General features: G+C 42.9%; 1 protein-coding gene across 1 annotated transcript in view; it reads right to left on the bottom strand.

Annotated features, from left to right (window-relative positions):
• Positions 1-2,280: 2,280 nt before the first annotated feature.
• The window catches only part of LOC140504278 (protein-arginine deiminase type-4-like), a 29,102-nt gene continuing 3,783 nt past the window's right edge, over positions 2,281-27,599 (bottom strand). Inside the window, exons 4-17 of the mRNA XM_072609050.1 lie at positions 23,718-23,782; positions 22,115-22,214; positions 19,462-19,581; positions 17,281-17,459; positions 16,746-16,849; positions 16,076-16,186; positions 14,245-14,356; positions 11,510-11,617; positions 10,319-10,467; positions 7,055-7,199; positions 6,198-6,321; positions 5,240-5,310; positions 4,379-4,534; positions 2,281-2,875 (exon numbers count right to left, since the gene is read on the bottom strand). Of these exons, the coding sequence (XP_072465151.1) occupies positions 2,642-2,875; positions 4,379-4,534; positions 5,240-5,310; positions 6,198-6,321; positions 7,055-7,199; positions 10,319-10,467; positions 11,510-11,617; positions 14,245-14,356; positions 16,076-16,186; positions 16,746-16,849; positions 17,281-17,459; positions 19,462-19,581; positions 22,115-22,214; positions 23,718-23,782 (1,778 nt within the window). The 3' untranslated portion in view covers positions 2,281-2,641. The remainder of the gene's footprint in view (positions 2,876-4,378; positions 4,535-5,239; positions 5,311-6,197; positions 6,322-7,054; positions 7,200-10,318; positions 10,468-11,509; positions 11,618-14,244; positions 14,357-16,075; positions 16,187-16,745; positions 16,850-17,280; positions 17,460-19,461; positions 19,582-22,114; positions 22,215-23,717; positions 23,783-27,599) is intronic.

Below are 27,599 nucleotides of genomic sequence, written 5' to 3'. Positions count from 1 at the left end.
TGAAATTGGAGCTAGGAGATGGGAGTTAGATTGCTAACACTTAACTGCTTTACTAATCCTTAGCAAAGTCACTTTTACTTGGGCCTTAGTTTCCTCATCTGTAAAAATGAGAAAAATAAACATTTCTTAGCACATTAAGGCACCCTAAGAGTCAAGGAATCCCAGAATTTGAGAGTTGGAAGGGATCTTAGTGCTCCAAAGGAATCTCCCCTAAATATTTAACAAGTGGTCTCTGCTTGAGGGTCTCCTATGAGGAAGACCCCCTCACCTCTCTTTCTCAAGGTGAGTCCTGTCCACCTCGAGACAGCTGCAAGCACTGGGAAGTTTGTTAGGTCTTCAAGTCTATATTCTTTTTTTGGTATAGTCTGTCCTGCTTCTCTCTCTTCCCTCTGGGGCCAAACAAATAAAATCTCATCTCTCCTCCACAAAACAGACCTTTACATACTTAATGACATCTATCATGTGCTCCTCCCACCCCCACAAGCCTTCTTTTCTGTGGGATAAATATCCCCTATTCCTCATAGGACAACCCCAAGGCTCTTTCCCATCCTAGTGACCCGCTTCTGGACACTAGCTAATCAGTGACTTTTGTAAACTGCAGTACCCAGTGTCGACCTCACCACTCCATCCATCTGAGCACCCAGTCTGAGCACAGTGGAAAGATCATTTCTCTATAGATCTCACAAGCTTATTTAGCTGCCATATCCCACTATAGTGTCTTAAGAACCCCAGATCTTTTTCAGAATAACTGTTGTCTAATATGGTCCTTCTCCACGTTGTGCTTGTAAAGTCAATGATTTATCCTACCAGATTTCATCTTCCTCGATTCACCGCAATACTCTGACCTTTTTGGATCCTGACTTTGTCATCCAGCATGTTAACCGTCTTTGTGCCATCTAAAAATTTTATGAGCGTGTTATAGATGCTATTATCCAAGTGATTAAATGTTTATCAGACTAGGGCTAAGACTGGAGAACTCTACTGGAGACTTCCTGCTATGATGTTATCAACTGTACTTTGGGACTGGCTATCATTCGAGTTTGTCCAATCCATATGCCCTCTCCTCAAGGCTAGTATGATTATCAGTTGTTAATAACTTCGCTAAAATTAAACTATATCCACAACACTTCCCTTATGTTAAGTAGCAAGTTTAACTAGTAAATACTTAATAGTTTGTTAATCCTATAAAAAAGGCACCGAGATTAGTCTCTTTTGTGACCTGTGCTTGCTGAAATGTCAGCCCTTTGTAATCACCACTTCTCTTTCTAGACATTAAGTATCCATCTTTTTAAGGATCCATCGCAGAATTTTCCCAGGAATCAAAGTGATTGTTTTCCTCTTCCTAATTTTTTAAAAATTAGGACCATGTTTATCCTTGTCCCATCTTACTTCTCTTTTTTATGACAAGCCTGTGAGGTAGGTAGGTTAATGATACTTAACAACTGTTATAAATAGACACCCTTACAACAGTTACAAGTAGACTTGTATGGACCATAACTGGCATACTAGCAGGAGACAGAAAGTCAAACTGTAGTCCAGTAAGACTTGAGACAGATTCCAAGGGGATAGTAAGAGAAAAGGCATTTGAAAGATTTAAAAAGGTCCAATAGTTTATCCAGCTATTTGACTGGTTGCTGCCATCTGGGGTAAACCTCATGAAAGAGCTATGATAATCCCAAGACTATAAACTAAAGAATTAGACAATCCTGCCCTCTGTGGGGAGAAAAACTACATCGTCCCTTAGTAGGTAACAGCAGAGTCTTACAACAGGGAGCAACTCTGTGATCTTAGAAGACATTGGTATCTCCATAGCATCACCAGTGGGAATTGCCCTGGCCACTCATATTTCCTGATCTCGCATTCCCTGTGGTTGGTCCTTCCACCAATGGTATAGTTACTGTTAAGCATCCCTGTGTGGAGGGGGAAATACATGTATTATTCTCTTTCCTTAAATGTCTTCCTCTGAATCTGTCCTCCAGTTGGCCTAGTGGGGGAGAAAACAAAAATAAACCCAACCTCCAAACATCTCAAATCTGGCTATGATAGCACAAAGGACGTAGACTGATACTAGGATCATATGTATGTGAGGATCAGACCTGCCCCTTGTCTCAACCTAGTACATTTAAAACCAGATTTCTTAACTTCCAAGTCCAGCATATTTTCCCTTATGCCATGTTGTTTCACACTTAGGCCATACTTTCTTCAGAAGGCTAAGAAAGAAACATTTAAATAGGATTTTTTTGTTCCCTAGCCCAGCCCCATAATAAAAAAGCTACCAGCTGGATGAAATAGGGGCTTTATTGAATATTTGCTCAAATTCTCAGCCAAGGTTCGAGCCATAAGTAACATCTCTAGGGTGGGTTATTCAGCCACTCCCACCACCATAAAATGGACTGGACAAGAGGACCAGATGGGTAGGCCAAGTGTTCCACTATCCAAGACGTCTCTCAAGGCAGAGATTATACCCCATTGCAGATTAGGGTTCAGTCTCCTGATCCGAAGAGACATGGCCCTTGACTGTCACTGTAGGCTAGAGATTGTCCAGAAGACTAGATGGATACAGCAGTAGTGGAGAGAGCTTCTGCTACCACCCTGTACATGGGCATCAGACAGGGCGGAGAAGAGAGCAGGAAAGGACCCATCATATTACAAAGTTCCACCATTTGTAGGGTAATGGTTCCCGGCGGATGTTGAACCAATAGTAGGCATCCCCCAGATCTTCTTGATGACCAAAGAATTCCCCAATGAAAAGACAATTCAGGCCCAATGGTTCCAGCAGGCTCTGGACCTTTTTCTCCACACAGCAGACTCCATTGACTAAGGGCCCGAAGGGTTTGGGGATCCCCAGGTAAGATCCTAGGACGATCATATTCAACTATGGCAAGAAGAAAAAGAGAAGGGTAGAGATCCCTCAAGTAACATCTGGGGGCAAGAAGTGCTAACCCCTTCACCTAGGAGACAGTCAACGCAGCGTGCAAATCAGCAGTACTGAGAATCTGTCACTTTCAAGCAAAAAGGTCTAAAAGAGAGGAAGGAAGACCTATTATAGACACACAGAATCAGAGATGGAAGAGGCCTTAGTGTCCCTTAGTGGCACAGTGGATAGAGTGCTGGGCCTGGTGTCAGGAAGTTGTCATTTTTCGATCATGTCCAATTCTTCAATACCCTATTTGGGGTTTTCTTGGCTTTTACTGGAGTGGCTTGCCATTTCCTTCTCCAGCTCATTTTATGGATGAGGAAACTTAGGCAAACAGGATTAAGTGACTTGCCCAGGATTACATAGCTAGTAAGTGTCTGGGGTTGGATTGAACTCAGGCCCTCCTGACTCCAGGGCTGGCACTCTTATCTACTGCACTAACTGCACCAGAGTCAGGAAGATTTGGGTTTAAATCTGGCCTCAGGCAGCTGTTTAGGAAAACTCTAGGTACTTCAAGTGTTGAAAGGTGACATACTGGCAGGAGATAAGTGTCCAAGTGCTATCCCAGTAATCTGTTGGGTCTTCCGCGTCCTACCCTCAGACAATGGGTATCCCCCAACATGCTGCCTTAGGCTCTTGCCTCTTAGCATCACTCATATCCAGGCCTTGGTCTCTTCTGGGTTCTAGTCCCATCTCACCAATTGGACATTTCAGACCAGACTCTTGCTGGGGCCCTCTACTCTCCTTCCTTTCCATCATGTGCTCAGTGATCTCTTTGGCTGGCACTGTTCATCTACCACTACCATGCTGAGGATTCCCAGATCTTCATGACCAACCCTAATCTTTCCCCTGTTGTCTTTAACTCCTCTCTCGTATTTTCCCCATAAATCTAATCTGTTGCTGGAATGTCATTGTATAGATAGATCTCTCATGGATTCCCTTTCTTTCTACTCACACATCCACTACCATAGCTCAGGTCTGCATCAGCATCACCTCTCCCCTGGATTATTCAAATGACTTCTAATTAGTATCCCTGACTCAAATCTTTCCTGCCCAGATCCATCCTCTGCACACCTGCCAAGGGGATTTTCCTGAAATGCAGGTCTTACAGTTACCTCCCTTCCCCACCTTCAAACTCCAGTGGTTCCCTATTACCCCTATGATCAAATATGAATCTGTTATTATAAAGGCTTCTTATACTTTACTCCTCCTCTTTGCACGATATGTTGGTAGCCTTGATGTTCTTCATGCATGATCCACCATTCCTTAGGCTCGATCACCGTGCCTGGAATGCTCTCTCTCCTTAGCTTACCCAACTTCCTTGGAGACCTAGCTCCAAACTCACGTATCTGCCCACCCCTACAGATAGGTAGTATGATGGATAGAGTGCTACATACAGAGTCAGGAAGTCCAGGTGTCAAATATGGCCTACTCCCTGCATACCCCTGCTGTATTCCTTACCATGTTGGGGAAGAGATGCCCTGCTCGGAGAACTTCTTTTTGGATGGTGGGATCCCAGATCCAGCCTAAGCGAAACAGCTGGGGAATATAGATGATGTCTCTCTCCGAGAGCCCCAATTCCACCTCTAGCACCCTTTGGTTATAAGCAATGCAAGTCTTGACATAGAGACAGAGGAAGAAAAGTGTCATAGGGCTAGAAAAGGAACTTTGTCACCTAACCCAACCTTCATTTTACAGATGAATAAACCAAGGCTGGGGAAGTCAGGATCTGAACTCAGGTTGTCTGGCTTCAAATCCTACATTCTTCCAACAATCTTCTTGAGATCTAAGTAGGAATTTTTTTTTTAAATGTTACAGACTTTGTAGCATTAGTCAGAGCTTAGAAAAGATCTTTGTTATAAATCCCATCCAACTTGTTCGTTTTAATAAATGAGGTTGCTGAGACCCAGAAAGGAAATGGGACATGCCCATATCATGTGGTGAGTCAGCGGTAGGCCAAGGACTTGAGCCTAGGTCTCCTGCCTACCAGCTCTTAACTTTGCTACAACACACCATCTTTCAGTAGAGGGGCAATGATTTTATCTGAAAAAGGAAAAAAAATGCTTCCCATGTCAGGCCTATAGCAGATGACTCACATTTGTGGATTTGGTTTCCAACTTAGCTTTAGCTCTTGCCCTAAGTCAGTCTTATAACACAGGCCAGGAGGTACAATATAGAAGAGGGGGTTAAATTCCAGTCTGTATCTACAATTAGTGACCAAGGGACCTCTGCCAGCCTCTGACCCTAGCCAGGAATGGGTAGCAGGCCAGGCTTGGAGACACTCTGACATGCTGACCCTTCTCCTTCCACCCTCCCCAATACCTCTACGTAGTCATTCTGCCTCTGCAAGAATTTATCAGCCAAGATCTCATCGATACTCATCTTCACCCTTTCTGGAGGAAAGGCAAGATAGTGTGATGAGAATCAACATTGCCAGCTGCCATCAGAATCATGAGAGGGGGAAGGAGGTGGTGGGGAGGGGCATGGATAAGGCTGGAGAAGGTCCTTCACCAGGAGAGTCATGGGGCAAGAAGCCAGAAAGCACCTTAGGACAGAGACACAGAGCTCCTGTTCCCCTTCTGACCCATAGAGGTGTGGTCATATCATCCTATCTACCAAGGCCCTCAGCTCCTCTTCCTATCCTTCCTCTGGGATCTCATTCATCCTCATAGTTTCAATTGCATCCATCCCTGCAGGCAACTCCCTGAACTACACTCATACACTTCCCCCAGCCTCCATTTCTCCCGAAAATGCCTGCTAGCCGCAACTACTCTGAAATCCCAGCAGCCATCTCCAATTCATTCTGCCCTGCCTGCGTCTCCTTCTCCACTGCCATCTATGCCCACCTGTAAGTATTCTCTTTCAAAAAAACAAAACAAAACAACAAAACCCCACAACTTTCCTGTAGCATTTTATTCTAGCACTTGGTACTTTCTTGGCCAAGATTGCTTAATGGCTGTTTTGGAGGGACAGAGAGTATAGGCAGATACACACACAGATACATATGTGTGTAGATACCTCCCCTACTAGAATATAGGTCTCTCCAGGGCAGGGATCATTTCACCTCCATCTTTGCGTGCTAATGCCTGGCACACAGTAGGTACTTACGAAATGCTTTCTGCCTGATCTGAGCTCATAGCACTGGGGTCAGCAGTAAGTAAAGGTCTACCTTTGGGTGCCTGTTAGACGCTTCCCCCCATACCCATGAGGCCTGTGCTGCGTTGGGGGAGCTTGTGTTATGGTTCAGATGGAGTTGGGGGGATGAGAGAAAGGGAGATACCAGCATAATGGAGCACGTTTTCATCCACTGTGTCTAGCACAGAAGCATTCCCGTGCCCTTGTCTTTGTTCCAGCTTGAACAGTTCATAGCAGGCCCTGGGACTAGCCAGGAGCAGCCGGAAGCCCTAGGGAGAGAAAGGACAGAGTGACAAAGGGCTGTTTGACCATGGGTCCCATTTGCATGTTTTCAGTGGGGGAAGACCTGATGGAGGGCAGAGCACAGAGGTAGGCACTTGCCATTCTTCCTGAGGTGAGGGGAAGGCCACTAGCTTCTGGTGGCTACTCCTTAGATCAGTACACAACAGGTGCTCAAGTTTGTGGATGTGACATTCTGAGGAAGAGGTCCTCATAAATCCCCTCACCATGGATACTGGCAGACTAGAGATTTAAGAGACAGATTGTGAGGAGAGGGCTGGGGGTGTGGACCTAGACTCATAATATCCAGGGTTTTTGGCTTTTTATTGAGTTTCCCCTTTGGAAGAGTAGAGGGATTGAGGTGACCAGCACAAATGAAGGGATCCCAACCTACTTAGGATCAGACAACTATGGCCCGAAGGATCCCTTGAGGCCATTTGAGTCCAACATTCATTTTAAAAAGGAGAGGAAACAAAGTCCAGAGAGGTTAAACTAATTCACCCAAGGCCACACAGCCAATTGTAGTAGTCAAAATTTGAACCTGATTTCTCCAACTCCAAAGTTTTTTCTACTGGACTGTTTGGTCACTAGTTTCTCCTTCTATGATGTGTGTATGGGTTAACTTCTAATCCACTTAGCTACTCGCTAACATAGTTCAGACCCTTTCCCCACACACTGCCAGCCTTAGCTAGGCTGGACAAACTGGGCATTTCCTGCCTGTACCTTTCCATCGTTGGCAGGGACAAAGGTCAGGAATTCTTTCACGTTGCCCTCCAGAAGCCATGCCGAGAAGAGCTCCAGGGGGTATTGCATTTTCTGGGCATAGATGAAGCTCCGCAACTTTAGGTTCACTTCTGGGATGTTTTCCCTAAGAAATACAAGAGTTGAGGAAAGCTAGGATGCACATAGGAGGAGGGAGGCAGGCGGAAGCCATAGGACGGGAATCCTGGACCTGGAGGCTCACCGCAGATTCTTCTTTGCCCACGTGAGGGATTCAGGTCACCATTCAGCATTGTACCCATTTCATTTTCCATTAAAAAAAAAAAAAACCTATACTGTTTTTATTACTCTCCTCAGTCTAAATAAGTCTACTTCCCTTCCCTGGGGGCCATTCCTTCTAATGAAGGATACAAGGACAAAATAGGGACTGGACTTCTGGCTTCATTGGCTGATGCAGGCTGGCACCTTCTCTACCATTTATAATCCCAGAGAATTATCTGGTACCCTGAAAGGTTTAAGGGACTTGCCCAGGGTTCACAGAACTTCTAGGTGTTGGAGGTCATTGTTGACCCTACATCTTTCTAAGACTGGCTTTCTATGGGGAGAGAGAAAGAAAAGAGACTAAGAAACAATTCCACAGAAATGACCAACACATCTACCAACTGAAGTGATGTGGATACAGAGGGTGCCCTAAGGGTTAATGTTAAAGGTTACTTTTCCTGTACCTTGGGAGACCCTCCTGGGCCCAAGGGTATCTCAAAATCTCTTCCCCTCATCTTGAAATACCACAAGATTTCCCCTTATCCTGGACTACAAAATTCCTTGTTTCCCTCATCCTGGCTCAAAGTTTCCTTTGTCTTTCTTAAAAAAAGAAAGAAAGAAAGAAAAAGAAAAAAAGCCCCTGTTCCTCCTCTCTAAATTGTTCATCTTTCTTCCAGGGCTAGCCCGCTGCTCCCCTTGGTTAGGGGGAAAAAAAGTCGTCTAAGTGAATTCTTTCCCACCTGAACCAGATCTCCCAACTCTAAACCTCAACAATGAATGCAGTATGTCACCCCCATAGGTCCCTGCCCCTACAAGGAGAGGAGGGGTCTCCCTCTGCCTGTTTCAAAGAAGGTAGACTGAAGGAACTTTAGTTTAAGTCATTAGGGTCTTTCCTAACTTGGACAGCAAGTCCAGAATACAGAAGGGAAGTCTTATGTTGTGTCTGAAGTCAGGGGACCCAATTCTGTTCCTTTGCGGGGTCTCAGTTTTCTCAATTGTAAGAGTGAGAGGGTGGGCTATACTTAGGATGACCTCTAAGATCCCTTCTAGCTCTAAATCCATGGATCCAAAAGATCTTTCTCCCCTCTTCCCAGAATCTAGATTCCAAGACCATCAGGTCGTAGGATCCAGAACCGGAAGTGATCTCAAGCACAGTTTGGTTTAATCCCACCCCTACCTCGTAAAAACCCAGGAAGGAGCAAAGCCCCACAGGAATAAACTGATTCACCCAAAGTTCACATAGAAAGTGACAGAAGTCTTCTGACTTCAAGTTTAATGCTCTTTTTTTTTTTTTTTTTTTTTACTATCACACCAATATCCCCCAAAAGCCTGATTTAAAGTTATGTCTTCCAATAAGCCTTTCCCCATCCACTTGAGATCAGTAGAAACATACAGTTATCCCTTCCACTTTGTGGCTTTCCTCATTTCAGCTTTGACATATCACAGGCCAGCAGAAGCAATTAAATGAGAATTTTTGGGGGGGGGGGGTGTTTCGCGGAAGCCGCAGACGACATGCAAAGGCCAACAGGTGACACAGAAAAAGTTTAGAAACTCAAAAATGCATAAAAGATATGTATAGTATTATATGATATCAACCTGTATTTCATAATGAAGTACTGTAAACATTCCATAAAAGAAAAAAATTCAAATTTCTTCTCTGATACAAAGGAAGGACCAAAAACATTTTACACAAATTTTCCAAATTGTGGGAGTGGAGGGGGCAGTAAAGGGGGGAGGAGAAATGTACCCCTAAACCCCTTGATGTAGAAGGAATATCTCTAAGCTTCTTGAGGGAGCTTCCTTTCCCCGCTTCTGTCTACCCTTGTCTAAATAGTATCTTGGACATCTTTAGGGACTTAACAAATACTCAGCAGATTAGCTTATAGAAACCCTTTTGGGGAAGTTCTTATGCACTCTATACTTGTTATATGTTAATGTATGTGTTGATTTGTCCTTCAGTCTTTCTCATGGTACAGGTCCTGATGGGGTGCTTAGACCCCAATTCTAAAACCATATTTCTCCCTAGCCTCCAAATGCTATCCCACGCAATTTCTCCCTAGCCCAAGAACAGCCTATCCCGGCAAAACATCATAATTTCTCTTCCTACTACAGTAGCTGGGCTCTATCTATAGAATTTATTCATTTGAATCAGTTATGTACTGGGTCATAACATTTACTCCTCACTGACCAATCATACATATCCTAGACTTAGACCTCCGTATACTCCTTTCCATTTATCTTGTCTAACAAGACATTGATGAGATCAGCCTGGTATTTCTGAGCCAGCCCTGACTGCTAGTTGACTTAGTGACTTTTCAGGCCTAAAACCACACCTCCATGTAGGCTCCCTCTTGGGCTATTTCCTGATGAATTTTGGGTAAAACACCTGTGCAGTAGATATCAAAAGTGCATGCTCCTTTAAGAATCACTCCTTAACCCCTCTTTAATCCTGCCCTGAATCACCTAGTAATCACACTTGGCATATGTCTTACTACAAAATATCCTATATAAACTTTATTTGTGCCCCATCCAAATTGCAGTTTCCCTAGGAACTCTTGCCCACTGAAAAGCGTAATAAGAATTTACCACCTTGACCTCAAGAATTCTTGAGTTCATGAATTCTCTTCCAAATGGCCCATGCAAGGAACTCCAGTCTTGGGGTTCCTGTTTCTTTCTTGAGCCCTCATCAGTCACACCATATCAACCATTGTTTGCTTCCCCTCCCCCCCATTAAATTGTGAGCTCCCTGAAGGTGGGAACTGTCTTTTGCTTTTGTTTTTTGTATCTTTGTGCTTAGCACAGGGCCTGCCACATATTAGGCACTTAATAAATGTTTACTGATTCTGGCTCTTCCCCAGCAAAATGCCTTGCATACAGTCGACACTTTAAAAAATACTTGTTGAATATAAATGACCAATTGCTGTCAAGACTAGGGACATGTATGGGGTAGAGAAAAGAACTTTTCCCATTCGCTATGTGAGCTAAAGTCTCAAACTTACTCCTTACCTGGGCAAGCTGCCGTCACCAATGAGAATCCTGCCCAAGGGATAAAAGACGCCATTGGCAGTGACTGGTGGGCTGACTTCCAGGAACCCAGTGGCATCCATATTAACATCATCTTCCCGTTCATGTATCACGTAACCAAAGGATGGTGGCTGGGGTAAGTCCCATTCCCCCAATTAGAGAAAGAGAAGTCAGTATTGGATAGTTGAACAAGTATCATGGGACTTATGGTTGAGAATTTTGGCTCATGAGTCAGAACTATAAAGGACCTCGGAAACAGAGGGGTTTCTGAAATCCCTTGCTTACACAGAAGAAAAAAAAAAAGTGAGACCCAAGGAGATTAGCTAACTTGCCATAAGTAAAATAACTAGTCAGTGGCAAAATTAGGGTTCAAATCCAGAGCTTTTGAATAACAGTGTTTTTTTTCTAATGTATCTACTATCTCTTTAATATGAATTTCTCAAAATTAGAGGAATAGTCTCAGAACTGGAAGAGACCTGAGTGTCCAGGAATCCCTTCTACAAACATACCTGACAAGTGATTATTTGGCCTCTGAAGACCTTGCTATCTTCCAAGGCAATCCCATTCTACTTTTCAAAAACACATTGTTAATCAAAATTTTCTTTTAGGTATAAATTTTCTTCTTTGTAACTGAGACTTTATCAGTTTTGGCCTTTAGGGCCAAACAGAGTAAGTTGATATTCTTCTGGGTGACAACCCTTCAAATACTTGCAGATCTACCATCTTGTTCTTGCCCGATCCATCTTCTCCATTCTCCAGCTAAATATCCCTAGGTCCTTACCTGTTCTGGTTACCTTGGCTGGACGTTTTCCAACTTTTCCTAATGTCCTTCCTAAAATGTGATTTCTAGGCCAGCATTTAGTTGAAAGAGAATTCCTGAGGTCATATGAGACCATCCCCACCTTCTAGGCAGGCCAGCCTCCCCTGCATCACTCTGCAGACCAAGTCAGAGGACTCGGGCTCAAGTGTACGCTCCCTCTGACCACTGCGTGCTTGTCACGTTTTTCCCCAATCTAGATCTCAAGTTTCCTCATCTATAAAATGGAGAAAATGAACCCCTTACATCATTGATCTCATAGTGCTGGGGTAAGGAAAGGGTTTTTTAAACAAGAAAGTGGTGGATGAATAAAGATTGTTCTTGACCTCATCGTGATAGGCAACCGAGCCACATACCAGCCTGTTTTTGAACACAAAGTGCTGCAGTCCCCTGGTCCAGGGGCAATCGAGGAAAACAGGAAAACGTCGTTGAGGACCGTAGGTGTATCCAATTGCCACCTCATTCTGGGAAGGAACAAAAAGGAGCTAGCATCTCCTTTCATGAAGAATTTAGAGGAAGAAGTAAATCGAACGATCTCTAACTCTTCCCGTTTCACAGTCTCCAGTCTCCCAATTGTCTCTTGGGCTCTTCTCTGCCAAAATTTCAGCACCTTAAACTCAAGTAATTGTCCTCTCCCTAAGCCAGCTCTTCTTCCTACATGCCCTATTTGTGTTGGGGGCATCATGTTTATCCAGACATATAGGTTTGAAATTTCGGAGTTCTCTTTGTATGTTTGATGAGCAAGGGGATACAATACGTCAAAGGTGCAAAGGCAAAAAGCGAAAGTAGTCCATGCCCTGGACAACTTATGGAATCTCAGAGCTGGAGACTCAGAAGGGACCCCAACAGCCATTTAGTCTAACCTAAACACTGTAAGAAGATTCCTATTAGAATAAGACAAATGGATATCCAACCTCTGCTTGGAGCTCCCCAAGGAGGGGAGCCAGTACCTCCTGAGGAAGTTCATCCTATATTTGGGCCTCTCTAATGGTCAATAACCACAGTATAGTGTTTTAAGTGTTTTGGAACACGTTTACTTCAAGCCCAAGTTTATCCTTCTGGATTTTCCTCCTAGATCGGGTCTTGTGTCAGGCCTCTTCTCCCTACTTCCATTCAGGTTGGGCATGCACTATTGTATGCCCCCCTCAGTGAGACACAGGGTGAGCATGTCCATTTCCTGCTCAGAAATGATTGTTGGCTCTCTATTCCCCCTAAGACAAAGTCCATGCTCTTTAGTTTGGATCTCCCACTGCCATCTGACTCCAGCTACTGTATCCTTGTATCTCCTCCAACTGTTCTACCTTGCAAACATCAGCTGGTCTGTGGACCCAGGGCTAAACAGTCTGCTCCCGTCTCTCAGAAGCTCTTGAATTAGCTCAGGTGTCACCACTTCTCTGAGGGCTTGCTCTGACACCCACCCCACCCCAAGCTAAAATTGTTACCTCTCTTTACAAAAGTTTCTAAAGTTATGCATCTTTTCCTTTGTGTTAGGCTACCCACCCCAACCCCCATCCAAGCTCCTTGTTCAGTAGTGCCCAACTCTTTGTGACCCCGTGGACTGTGTCCATATGGTTTTCTTGGCAAAGATACTGGAGTGGTTTGCTATTTTCTTCTCCAGCGTATCCCCATCTTACGGATGAAGAATTGAGGCAAATATGGATTAAGTGACTTGCCTAGGGTCACACAGCTAGTAAGTGCCTGAGGCCAGATTTGAACTTGGATCTTCTTGACTTCAAGACCAGTGCTCAATCCACGGCATCAACCTAGCTGCCCCAAGAAACCAAGGGAAACATTTAAATATGGCACACAAATGGGTATGTGAGAGGAGGTAGATGCAATGCATAGAACACTGGACTTGGAATCAGAAAGACTTATCTTCCTGAGTTCAAATTCAGCCTCAGACACTATGTCATCCTGGGTAAGTTATTTAACCCTGTTGGCCTCACTTTCCTCATCTGTAAAAACAAGCCAGAGAAGAAAATGGCAAAACCACTCTAAGTATCTTTGCAAAGAAAATTCCCAAATGGGACCATGGAGAGTTGGACATGACTGGGCAACAGCAAACAACAATAAATCGAAGATGCTGGAGCAGGAGTCAGGAGACCTAGATTCAGACCTCAAGGGGTGCTATTTACTTCTTTCATATAAGTGGGAGAAAGGAGGGGGGGAAAAGTATTTACATAGTACCTACTAAATGCCAGACATTCTACTAAGTGCTTTTTTTTTTTTTAAACTACAAACATTATCTCATTTAATCCTCATAACCACCCTGGGAGGTCAGTTCTCACTGCTTATAGATGAGAAAACTGAGGCAAACAGAGCTGAAATGTCTTGCCCAGGATCACATAGTTAGTAAGTATTAGAGGTTGGCTTTGAATTCAGGTGTTCATAGTTCTAGGTCCAGTATTCTTTCCACTGCTACCTTATAAAGGGGAAAACTACTCGACTTCCCTAAGTCTCAATTTTGTCAAACTTTTAGACGGAGAGAGAGTACATACATCAATTATCTTGGACTATTAGAAGAAATTTGTGATGATATCCAGTATTCTTATGACTCCTTACATATACTCTTGTTATTTCAGCTTCAGAGGTATATATGATTATTTCCACTTTTGTGGATTGGGAAAAGGAGGCCCAGAGCAATTATAAGCCTTGCCTAGGGATTTTGTAAGCCTTTAAAGGATATAGAATCAACTCATCATAATACTTATTGGTATCTAGCCATTGATTCAAAGTTTCCATCTACTGGGGGCTGACTTTATACCCAGACAACCTGAATATGAGTTATTAGCTTCAGTTGCTCAATCTCATCAAAAGAGACCCTTGCCAAAGTTAATCCTCTAAATAGCTGTCCTGAACAATCCCAAATGAGGTTCCTGATCCCCCTTCCCTTCCCACAGGGTTGTTAGCCAGGAACCAAGCCCATCTTATTCCACATAACGCATTTGCCCAATGCATCCATGCAGGGAGTAGCCCTGCCACCATGCCCCCTCCCCACTTCTGTACCTGATCCCTCCCGAACAAGAGAACAGGACCATTGGGATGAGGAGGGAAGCTCAGAGAGCTAGGCTCTTCAACCCATTAGCGTTACCCCAATCCATGTGTCGAGACGATTTGCTTCCCTAGGGCAGAAAGCCAGCTCACAGTGAGCTACATAGGAATAGTCAAGGACAGTACCCAGGAAGTTGGATGAAGGTATAGATCTGAAAGAAAACAAAGAACCAGCGCATTTAGCGCATTTGGGGGGGGGGGGGGAGGTTCTCCTATTATTTTTGTATCCATGGTCCTTGACTTGAAAAAAAGATTCTTTATGAAAACTTTGGGAAACAAAGCCTTGACAAGAGCTTTAACTAACGTGGTGCCACTGGGGACTTGGCCCAGAGTGCTAAAGGTTAGAGGAGGCGTACTATGCTCGTACACCTTCAGTAACAGAGGTACTATCAAGTTTGACAACAAGAATTTCTCAGATTAGGAAGCTGCCAAATGGATACGTGCTTCTTTTCTTTGTTATGACCCCGAGGAACTCCTCTAGCTTGCTCACAGGGGCTAATGTCCCAGGGTCTGCCTCTTCTCCCATTCCCTTGTCCCCCCCTAAATTAGTCATCACGCTGCTTACTCTGGTCAGTTTGCAAGTTCACTCTAGGCACAAGCAATATTGGCCATGATTCTGCCCTTCCTCCCTTTCTTCTAAGCACATCGCACCAAACCATCCATTCAGAGCGTCAAAGCCTTCTTTATCACCCTCCGTCTTTCTCCTTCAAAGTCTTAGCATGTCATGGAGAAAGTTTTGGCTTCCGAGAAGCTAAGCAGAGTAGACTACATCTAGCTGGAAGGGCTTAGGGTCCGATCCTGATGGTACACAGCCATGGACCAACCTAGCTGAGTGGGCTAAGGTGCCACAGAGCATTGGCTTCTAGGTGATAACTTGTCTCATTCATTTTATTTGCTACCTATATCCATCAGTTGTTTGCTATCCATATTGGCAGGTTGAGGGTAAGAGGAAGGATATTACCCTATATCAAGAAGTGCCAGACTAAGTTACAAATGTAAAAAAAAAAAAATCTTTGGAAAGTTTGCCAATTTGTAAACAATTGTTATTCAATTCAGCTCAGCACATATTGGGGGAAGGGGAAAGAGCACGTTTAGTCTTTTCCTCTTGGTCTCTATGGGTGACTTCTTGGTTTTAATTCCAAACCACCTTCAGATCTCTGATCTGGTCCATGGAATGAGATCAGGTGTTTCTGTAGCACAGGTCTGCACCCTAGGCTTTCTCTGCTTAGATTAAGTTATTCTGCTGGGGGCTGTTGGTCTTTAAACTCTAGCCTCATGGTGTTTTCCATCTCTTCTCTTCCATTCTAAAATTCAACTAAATTCAGCTAAAATTCAAAGAGGCAAACTCTAGGGCCCTTGTTCCAACCCTTGTACTTTCCCTCTCTCTCTCTATTTCGATCTGCTCTGAATGCAGTTAGATGCCTGGATCCTTGGCACAGGAAAAGGCCACTTTAGAACTCATGGGACATGTCAGACAGTAGGACCCGAGTTGATTAAGAAGTTTTCAGCCTTTCTCCAAGTTGGAAACTGCTGTCATTTGCCAGATATATAACAACCTGACTTAAATGTCTGGGGATATACTCTTGATTAGGTGAGGGCAGAGGAGATAGTTCAGTTGTTTCAGTCATGTCTGACACTGTGACCCCATTTGGGGTTTTCTCAGCAAGGTTCTACAGTGGTTCACCATCTTCTTCTCCAGCTCATTTTACAGATGAGGAAACTGAGGCAAACAGGGTAAAGTGATTTGCTTGTGGTCACACAGCTAAGTGTGAGGCCAGATTTGCACTTACAAGAAGGAGTCTTCCTGACTCTAGGCCCAGCACTCTAGCCGCTGAGCCACCTACATAAGACTCCAAATCCCTAGAACAAACCTGCATCTTCTTATGCTTGGCTCCAATGACCCCGTCAACCACTTGATAGGCGGTATACCTCCAGTTTCCCTCCAAAATCTCCATGGTCGCAAGGGCTGTTGCTCCAATTTTCTAGAAAGGGAAGTAGCAGAATAGCTCCAGATTTAGTCTCCCACATGCCAGGCAATGGGAGGTCATTGGGGCTTCAGAGATAAGAAACATTGGTCCCTACCCTCAAGAAGCTCACATTTTATTGAGGAAGAGTAACATGCATTCCATATACTTAATACACAAGCAATGCACGCTTGTATGTATGCATATGAGCACACTGTATGTATACATGAGTATGTATGTTCATGTGTCTCTATACACACACTTAGGTGTATGTGTGCATATATACACACATACATGTAGATAGAAAAATAGACACGTACACACAGATACTTACACACAGAGTAAATACTGAGTTATTTGGAGAAGAGTATGAGTGGGCAAGAACACTGATTGGCCCAGACTCCTAGGAAGATCACAGTTCATTTGGGGGTGGTATCTCATTCTAGTGGGGTCCCGAGTGGCGGGGCTGTGCCAGTGCATGGGAGAGAGAGCTGTGGGGTTGATGCCAGGTCAGGAGGAAGAGGAATCATCCAAGGTTTGTCGGGGCCTCTCTTGAAGCCCCCCTTCTCACCCTTACCTTGTGATATAGATCTCCACAGGTGGTTGGGTGTTAGCAATCATGATCCATGGTGCCACACGGAAAACCACTTCTACGTTATAAAGCGGAGGTTCAGAGGAATCCTATGGAAGGGAGGACAAGACGAATTTAGTAGAAAGCTGTTAACCTTTAGAGTTCTAGAATGCCTAGGTTCATATCCCTGCTCAGCTAATTCCTAGCTGGGTGACCCTGAGCAAACCATTTCCCCCTTTCTAGGCTGTGTTCCCTCATCTGTAAGAGATGGTCCCTTCCAACTTGCAATCTATGATCCAGTCAGCTCTCAAGCATTTCTATTTACTGGAGGCTGGAATCAACTCACCCTTCCCGAGTTTCTCCCCAGCCCTTTACTTAAAAAAAAAAAAAAAAAAAAAAAAGGTTTTTTCTTCTTATGGGATGATTTCTTAAATCATACCCATTGTTGCCCTTTTAGCGAACTCTCTCTTAACTTGCTCTCCAGACTTCATCAACTTCCCCCCACCCCCACCCCCAGTCCAGAGCCCATTCATGCACATACCGTACAAGTATTCTCCAGAAGGGAGACAGTGAAAGAAACTAGCCCAGAGAAGTCAGCATCTGGGAAGGAAAGTGCTTCCACATAATATTTCCGACTTTCTCGGTTTCTCAGATGTGTGACAACATGGGAAGGACTGTTTGGCCCCAGTACCATTCTGTAAGGCGGCTTTATGGAGGGTCCTAGGAGAAGGAAAGGATGAGGCTGGTTATAGGGGCAGTTGCCTGGTTCTGAGTTGGGGGTGGAGGGCAGAGTGGGATAGCTTGAGTTTCATGGCTCACTGCTACCCCAAGGTAACTGATTCAGTCTTCCAAATCTTTCGGCCCATCCGGACAAAACTAAAAGTTATTCCTTGGCTACCAATAGCCCTCACAGAGGTTATATGGTGGCACAGCTGCTCTTGGATGTTTGTTTGTTTTAAAGAAAGCCTAAAGAATGACTAGTAAGTAATATGTAGTTGGAAGACCAGGAGTCGGGACAGATGACTCCAGTCTATTCTGCCATCTGTTTCACTCCCATCTGTTAAGTGAGGAAGTTAAACTCCTTTAGGAGTTCTTACCCTGGGGTCCACAGACCTTCAAAGTACCTGGAGATAGATTTCAAAGAGTCCATGAACTTGGAGAAGGGGAAAAAAGGTCATCTTTGTTTCCTTGAAACTACTGAAATTTAGCATTTCCTTCAAATATAACATGTAAAATTACAGAAACAGGATTATAATAATATATAAGTATTTATGACATAGGAATGATGCCTACATCATTATGATACATGTATGTGTATACATGCATCCATGTATGTACAAGTGTATATATGTAATTTATATGTGTATACAAAATAGCTAGCATGTATATGGGGCAGCTAGGTGGTACCATAGCGCACAGAGTGACATCTTCCCAAGTTCAAATCCCAGCCTCAGACAATTACTAGCTGGGTGACCCTGGGCAAATCATTTACCTGTTTGCCTCAGTTTCCTCATCTGTAAAATGAGCTGGAGAAAGAAATGGCAAACCACTCCAATATCTCTGCCAAGAAAACTCCAAGTGAGATCAGAGTTAGACACGACTGAAACAACTCGCCAACAAAAGCATGTGAATGGTGCTTTGATGTTCTCACAGCACTTCAAAATGTCTCATTTTATCTTCACAAATTCCCCTGGAGGGGAAGGTGATATCATTCTCCCCAAATAGACAGAGTTTAGGTAACCTGCCCAGGGTCACAAAGTCAGGAGGCATCCAAAGATAGATTTGAACTCTGAGCTTCATCTACTCTGCACCTAGTAGCTTATCATTACTTTAAAACATTGTGTTGAGAAGAGATCCATAACATACAAAAAGAGAATCCCTAGACTAGATATTTAAAGTCTTTCCATGACATTGAATTTGACCTCAGTTTAATATTGTAGCTGGGGGGTAGAGTGGAGGGGATCTGGAGAAAGACATCTTTGGGTGTAAAGTTTGAGCCAGATGTGACTTTTAGAGACCAAGTCCAATGGTCTTATTTACAAATGAGGGAATTGGGGTCAAAGAACCTTGCCTCAATTCGTAGAGACAGCTAGCAGCAGAGATTAGATTTGAACTGAGGACCCCAGATCCCAAGTCTAGCCCTCTTTTCACTACACCACTCTGTTTTCTGCTGGCCCATACCTTACAAAACTGGCTTAAATCCTCTCCCATTGTCACCCCATGGTAAGTTCTCCTGAGAACTCATCTTCTACGCCTCTGACAGCATGAGAAGGCCCGCTATTAATCTGTCCTTTGTGATATTGTCCCTCTCCCCAACACCAAAAACAGGTCTTTTTGCAGGTAAAGGATTCCCAGTTACAATTGTCTTCTTTCTCTTGTCACGGACTTTTTGGTCCAAATAATGGTATGTGGGCAAAGTTTAGGGTTCTTTGGAGGAAACATTTGCTAGAACCAGATCTTTTATTTGTCAGTGCAAGGGTTGCACAAGCCCTTCTGTGTAACAGGATCCTAAATTTCAAATTGGAAAGAACTTGGAGGTCATTTATCCCACTCCCATTTTGTAGATAAGGAAACTGAACCACAGGAAGTCACTCCCAGGTAGTGAGTGACCAAATCTCCATTTGGAGCTAGGTCCTCTGACTCCTACCCAGTCTTCTCCCTCTCTCTCTTTTCCTACTGCCCTATGGGGTAGTAGGGTCCCAATGACCAAAAGGATACTTACGTTCAACTCCAAAGAGTCTCACTCTGTCTGGGTGAGAGCAGTTGATAACTAGTTGATGAGTGTTGAAAAATCCAAGTGGGGTATGTGTCTTCAAGAACATTTTGGACATTTGTCGCCTAACTGGGGAAAGGAAAAGAAGTAGTTAGCTCCTGAAGATCCGAGGATGTCCCTCCCCTGACTCAAGCATCTACTTGAATACTTTGTGGTACAGGGAACTCATTCTTTCAAAGTAGCTAAAGTCCATTTTTAAACAGCCTTAATTATTAGAAAGGCTCACAGATCCCCAGTCTTAACCTTGGGAGGAGACTCCTCTCCCCCTCCCCCTGCTAAGATTTGGTACCTCTACTTCCAGAGACCTCAATCTGAAGCACGTAAGCTGATATTTAGACCTATCAGGATTGTTAGCTTTTTTGAGAGCATAGTACTCACTCTCACAGTCTTGCCCATGGGGATGTCATGTGAGACAGTGGAGAAGGTTCTGAATTTGAAGTCAGAAGACCTGGGTTTGAGTGCTCCCTCTCCTTCTCCCTCTCCCATTTTACTACCTATGCTCCCTCGGACAAATTATTTCTACCTCTCTGGGTCTCAGTTTCCTCATCTGTAAGATGGGTAGGGTTTCTAAGGGAACCTCCAGCTCTAGACCTATGATGAGATTTATAGCAAGCCCTCATCCCCCACCTTGTTCAAGCAATTCTCTCTTGTATGTAGGATAGGGTATTAACTTCTGTTTGCCTCTTCTAGCCTTTCAAAGCCTAGCTCCCGGCTTAGTACCCTCTTTTTTTTTTTACTCACTAGGTTCTAGAGCCCATCTTTCAAGGCTTTTTGATCACCTACCTCTACTATTGGAAAAAAATTTGCTCACATATCCAATACATACATACTTTCAAATTACATACATATGCTACTATACTAACAAATATGATATTATAAAACTTACACAAAAGCTGACATTTTAAAATGGCAAGATGAAATAATATTTGATTTTGAGAATCATTAAGGGACCATTGGAGCTCATTAAGTAGGGGCATGTGATTGGACTTATGTTTTAGGAAAGTGACTTCGGTGGGCTGTGTGGAAGATGGATTGGAGAAGAACTTGAGACATGAAAATCAATAAAAAGACTTAGGTTATAATTTAGGCAAGTGATAAGGGCCTAAAGTGGGAGCCAAGTGAAAGAAGGGGTCAGATACAAGATCCTGAAGATATAGAAAGGACAAGATCTGGTGAAATGAAGAATTTTGGGCGTCACTGAAGTTGTGAATCTTAGTGACTGGAAGTATCCTTGAAATACTATAGGAAGGTTATGAAGAAAGGTGGCTTTGGGAGAAAAGATATTATAAAGAGATTTATAATGTAGAGCACAACCCATCCATGCTTTCCCAGCTTTTGGGATTTACTTTCTCCCCCTGAAAATAAAAAGGAGAGCAGCTTTTTCTTACTAGCCCCTATACTAGCACAAAGTCTGCTCCTTCAGGTACCTGCTGTAGCCAGAAGGTAATCTGGATGGGGATGAAGAAGGGATGCTGGGTGGAGAATTTCACCTGTAAAGATGCTAGAGAGGTCATGGTTTTTTCTATCTCTCACCTGGTCCAAGAGGACTTATGTTACATCTAAACTTACGTAATTCAAAGTTTGCTTATACTTCTATTTAATTAGCACTACTACCACCTCAGATAAAGCTTGGTCAATTGTAGCTACTTCTGATCTATATTTTTATGAAAACGAAATCAGAGAGGCAGCAGGCGAGTAAGGTACACAGATATGAAAAGAAAGGAAAGAATACTGGTTGTTTGGATGATTGGGGGCTCCTGAACTATATGAAAGAGAATCTACTGACATATAGCTTCACAAACTTGGGTAAAAAAAAAAAATACATGGATCTGGCTCTTTTCTCTCTAGGCTGAAAAAAAAAACTACTCTTTTGGCTTGTTTTTTTTTAAAAATAGTATTTACATAGATCTTTAAGATTGCCAAGTAACTTATAAATATTTTTTCATCCAATCCTTATAACAACCCTGGGAAGCAGGTGCTATTATTATCCTGTTTATACAGATGAAGCAGAAAGATTTATCTGCCTAGGGGTCCCACAGCTAGTAAGTGTCCAAGTAGATTTGACTTTAGTTCTTCCCAACTCCAGGATTAGTTCCCCATCCACTGTGTACCTAACTGCCTCTAAATTAGTAATTTGGTTTCATGGTTGGGCTTGGGGTTTGCTTTAGCGATTATAGCCCTTTACTTCACTGTTCATCAAAATCCATTTTATGTTTTTTTTTCCTTATTTGAGAATGCATTTTCCATTCCCCTAGGCTGTAAAGCTCCTTGAGGACAGGGTTTTCATTTTTGACTTTGTATCCCCAGCACAATACCTAAAGCATTGTTAATATTTGATTAAGGCCTTCCAGTTCTAAATTGAGTGTTCTTTCCTTTACCATCCTCTGGCCCCACTCCAAGTTCTTCTAATATAAGGGAAACTTTATTCTAGATGGGGATGGGAGTGGATTATGGAGCACTTGCCTCAGACTGGGAGCTGCTCTAGAGGCAGAGAAGCATCTCCAAACTAAACAAGGGGAGGATAAATTCACTTTTCTGTCTTTAGTTTGGGGCCGGTCCAAGATTAAGGTTGCTCCATAAATTGGGAGATGTACCGAGTTACCTTTTTTGTCAACACTTTCTTCTGTGTTAAGTGGGTATTTGTTGCTGGATCCACAGTTCACAAGCATGATGGGCCCCTTCCAGGGCGAATAGGCACTTGTCTGAAAAGACAAACATGGGCTCCAGAGAACCATTCCCCAACCCCCAGCCCAGAGTTATGAAATGAGTCCTTTTGGCGACTCTGCCTGGACTCTGCCTGGGCAGACAGAAAGACTAAATATGGGGAGAGGGGAAGGGAAATAGGCATTTAAACATCTCTTACGTGCCAGACACAGTGCTAAGCATTTTATAAATATCTCGTTTGAGTCTCACAACCACTCTGGGAGAGAGGTGTTATGATTATCCTCATTTTATAGTTGAGGAAACGGAATCAGACAGAGGTGAAGGGACTTGCTCAGGGTCACAGAGTTAGTAGTACGTGTCTGAGGCTGGATTTGAAACCAAGTCTCCATGACATGTCTAACGTACCACACAGCTGCCTATAATTTGCCTTATATATAGTTCAGAATTTAGGAAAATCTAACTTGTAACTCAAAGGTAGAATTTTCAGTATAGAAACCAAAGAAATTAACCCTATCATATTCAAATATTTCTCCTTGCCTTTCCTTTTTCCAGAGATCCTCAACATCCCTTCCTCCTCAAAGCAGTAGAATAACCGATATACATGTTTGTTTGTTTTTTCCAATATTAACAAAGCTTTTTAAATACTTGTTTGATTGTCAACATACAAGGCCATAAAGTCCTTGGTCTGGATTTCCAATCCAGCCTCAGACACTTACTAGCTGTGTGGCCCTGTACAAGTTATTTCATCTGTTTGCCTCAGTTTTCTCATCTGTAAAATGGGTATCATAACAGGACTTCTCACAGGGTTGTCTGGAGGGTCAAATGAGATACTTAGTAAAGTAAAGTACTTAGCACAATGCCTGGTACATAGGAAGAGATATATAATGTTAGTTATTAATATAATTAGTTTCTTCCTTACCTACCCACTTCCCTACCCTTCCCACTGACTCCTTTCCTTTCTCCAAAGACAAACAGGTTGTTAACAAATACAGGATGTTCCAAAATGTGCTGAGGCTTTTGAGGTACCATGTATTTATTTTCATCCATTCTTTCATTTGAATCTTTAGCCAGCTCTACAAGGTAGGTGACTAGAGGCATTAGGAGCCCCATTTTTTCTTATGGTTGGGGAAATGGAAACTCATGGAGTTAAATGAAAATGTTCAGGGTAGCATACTTAGTGACTATTAGTGGCAGAATTTAGACCAAGGAACCTTTCTGACACTGAAGGCCAAGCCTCTCTCTGGTTTTTCATGTTGACCTTTCCCCACCAGTGGATTCCATCAGTATGGTTCTTAACTTGAGGTCCATGACTTAGTTTCTTTGTCAAAAAGGTATTTTAAGAACCAGATTTTAATATAACTTGTTTCCTATGTAATCTTATATATTCTATGTATTTAAAAACATTGTTCTGAGAAAGGTCCATAGGTATCAAACTGCTGAGGGGATCCAGGACATAAAAAAAGATGCAGAGTCCGTAGTCTATGAATTTTCCCTCCCAAGTATACTTACTTCCACTTGAAGTAAAAGCCCAGCCCCTGTACCTTATTCATCTCTCTCTCTTGGTTCTGTGTTTTTTCTTGGTAATTTTCCACTGTTAGAGAGATATCTAGGAAAAGAAGCAAAGAATAGTGAGGGGTGACCAGCAGCCCACGGCTGCTCTGGGGCCAAGAACACTCTCTACTGATCCCTCAGAACCAGATAGAGAGATGTCCCAACCCACCCTTCTTCTAATAAGTCTAGCAAGTGTTCCAAGGTCAACTCTTCTCAAAGGCTTGATATCTTGGGAGTTCTTTGGCAACTAAGTCACAGAATGGAAAAGGACTTTGATGATTAGGCTTCAATCTCTTCCTGAACTGGAATCCTCCCAACATCTCCACTTGAAGACCAAGAGTGGCAAGGAACTCTCGAGACAGTCCTTCCTACTCTTGGATAGTGCTAATCTTTTGGAGAATTTTCTTGTACGCCTACTGGAAGTTTGCCTCTCCATAGGATGGCAGACTATAGAGGAATTCCACCGCCCCTTCCAGACTAGCCCCTTCATTTTACACACATGAAAACTAGGAATGAGCCAAGTAAACTTTTGAAGAGCTAGCATTCAAACCTGGGTCCTCCAACTCAAAATATCAACGCTGCTATAATAATGTCTTTTTTTAATACCTCATGCTTCTAAGGCCTTTGTGACTGGCAAAATGCTTTCTAGGCCGTATATCATTCAAGCTACTATGTGTTGTTATATCCCAAGATTCCTTCAAATTCTAACTCTTACAATCCCCTACTCCCTTGACCTTGCCTCTACCACTGTCATGTAGCATCTCTTGTCCTTGGGGCTCACATTATCAAAATCTCCAAGTTATCTACAGGCTCCTCCACTCCAAGTCATTCTCAATCCTTTCCCAAGGAATGTAGGACCTGGTTCAGTTTTCTAAACCTGATGACTAGCCTTATACTAGGCTACTACAACATATATACTGGGGCCTCCAGCCTTCATGGTTCCACCTTAATTCCAATGACCTGTACCATTCCACCTCAGCTGATGTTTATACCCTTGATCTCATTATTACCCACAAATACTCTATTTCCACAATCAAGAATTTTGAACTTCTTTCAGATCATTATTTCTTATCATTCCATCTCTCCCTATTCCCCTTTTCTCTTATTCTTCATCCTCAACCTGACCTGTTATCCTCTCCACCTTCCACTTCCCACCACTTTCCTCCTTGGCCACCATCTTTGCTCTGGTTATATGCTTCATCTCTCAACTTTTTATTGTCCACTGCTCTCAAATACCTTGCCCCTTGTCCAACCAAGTCCGACCCTCTGTTCCCTCTACCTTCCATTTCCTCCATCCCTACTCCTATGAGTTGTATAAAGTCACAATTCATTCCCAATTTGCATTATCTAACCTCAACTAAGGGGGCAGCTAGGTGACTCAATGGACAGAGTTCTGGATTTGAAGTCAGGAAGACTCATCTCCTCTAGTTCAAATATGACTTCATTTATTAGTTTTGTGACCCTAGATAGATCATTTATCCCCATTTGCCACAGTTTCCTCATCTATAAAATGAGTTGGGGAAGGAAGTGACAAACCACTGCAGTGTCTTTGCCAAGAAAGACGCGCCCCCCCCCCCCATGGGGTCATGAAGAATTGTACACACCTGAAAATGACCCAACAGCAATCTCAAAAAAGTCTTCCTTATGGTAAGGCAATCTTTTTTCTTCTCCTTAATTGATTCATAACCTACACAGCAATTGCTCCAAAACTTCTCCATTCTCATGCCTCCCAAGTACTCCCTATCTCTCATACTGGTTTCACACTCACATATGGTCTCATATTATACTGGGAAAATAGGTCATTGGCCACCAGTTCCTTCTCTCATAACATCTCAGTACAATGTGTCATCCCCCCATTTTCTCCTTCTTTACTCCAATCTCTGATGAAAATGTATTCCTTCTCCTAAGATCACAATCTTTCTACTGGTACTTTGGCTTCCCATCCCTTCTGGCACATTTCTCCCATGACCATGTCCTTTCTCTAATCTTCATTTTCTCCCTAACTCAGTCCTTGCTCCCTATAAACAATTCTAATGAGGGCTTAGAAGGAGGGGGGGGGGGGGGGGGGAAGGACACAGGTCCAATCAACTCAATATTCAAGTCATCATAAAAGATTAGCAGAGAAAATATCAGGTACTGGTTGTAGTTACGTCTCGTGGTAAAATTCTTAAGCAAAGAAAGTAGAAAGGTAATGACAAAAAATAAAACCAGTAAACTAATGACAAAAAGCTGAATTTTTGGTTAACCACATCAATACAACTAGGATAGAAAGGCTCATTTATACAAAGCTTTACATCAAGTATCTGATGAGGGTTTAATATTCAAGATAAAGGGAACTAATTAAATATATAAGACTAAAAGTCATTCCTCAATGGCCAAGGGCTCAAAGGATGTAAACAAAGGATTATCAAAAGAACTGAAAATATATTAACCTTATAAGAGATTATTCCAAATCACTATTGAGATTGAATTAAGACAACCATGAGGTTTCATCCCACACTGAACAAACTGGCAAAGAGGACAAGACATGGGAATAGTCAACACTGGAGGCATGAGAAGTCAGATATCCTGTTGGTGAAACTGTGGGATAGTCCTTCCAGAAGAAAATTTGAAATTAAACTTAAAAAGTGACTAAAATGTCAATTTTAGTCAAAAACAAAAGAGGTTTTGTTTTGGTTTTTTAAAGATGTGCTCTATTTTGGAGAGAAACTATAGAAAATGGGATCAACAGAACTGGTTCTATCACTCTGGGTTCTAAGGGCCCTCTGTTCCACCATGAAACCACTAGAGAGAAGATACACTTTGGAGAAATTCCTCATGTTCTTAGTTCTGCCTTAGCCATCTACTTTCAGACATAACCTGAAAGTTTAGAAGATATCTACAGAAGCCCGTACCTTGACAAGAATCTCTTGTACCATAGACCCAAGAAGTTGTCCATTCAATCTCTGCTCAATGCCTTCCAATGGAGGAAAGTCATGATTCCCTGAGGCAGCTCATTCTACATTGGGTTTGCTCCAATTAGATTTTTCTTTACATTAAACTTGTCCCTTTGCATTTTTCATTTGTTATCTCTGGTTCTGCCTTAGTGATACTATCAAGGTGACCAAGATTAATCCTTCTTCTTGAGAGCCCTTCAAACACCTAGAAACAGTTATGTCTCTCTCCCTTGTCCAAATCTGATTTGTTTAACCCAGTCCTCAAATTGATCTGCTTTGGATTACAACACCTGTCTCTGGATGTTCTCTGCCTTATCAATGTTCTTCCTCAAGTGTGATGCCCTCATGCAGTCCAACCTGGGCAGGCTACATTGAGTCCATTATCTTCTTAGTCTTGGGATCTAATTCCACCTTGGACTAGCTATGCTACCAAAAATAAGTCACTTTCTCTTCTAGAGTCTCAATCTTCTAAGCTGTAAAATGGGGATAACTATAGTAGCTACCTCACAGGCATATTGTGAAGTTCAGATGAGAACATCTGTAAAGAGCTTTATAAAAACCTGGCAAAGTCTAAGACTATAGAAGCTTTCTTGGCTAATCATACTCTTAAATCTGTATTGAGCTTGCTGTCCACTAAAACTCTCTAGGGTCTTTTCAGAAAGAAAAAAAAAAACCCACAGTTGGGCAACATTTCCCATTGCACTCTCTGGTTCTGTGACCCAAAACATCCTGAGGAAAATGGATATCCTTGGAGGAGGTGTCATCTGAGGAAAGGTTGAAAATGACCTGACCTCCTCAAACTCCTCCTTGGCATGACTCATCCTATTCTCATTGCCTATGGGAGTCATTGGGAACTACCACCCACCCTGTCAGCCCCATCACAAATTGGGGAGTTCCTCCCAGCATCTCCTTTTTAAAACAAGCTCCCTGAGATCG

This window comes from Notamacropus eugenii, chromosome 5, assembly GCF_028372415.1.
Source record: "Notamacropus eugenii isolate mMacEug1 chromosome 5, mMacEug1.pri_v2, whole genome shotgun sequence".
Lineage (NCBI taxonomy): Eukaryota > Metazoa > Chordata > Mammalia > Diprotodontia > Macropodidae > Notamacropus > Notamacropus eugenii.
The sequence above is the reverse complement of the archived record's forward strand: the minus strand, read 5'-3'. Positions and strand labels throughout refer to the sequence as shown.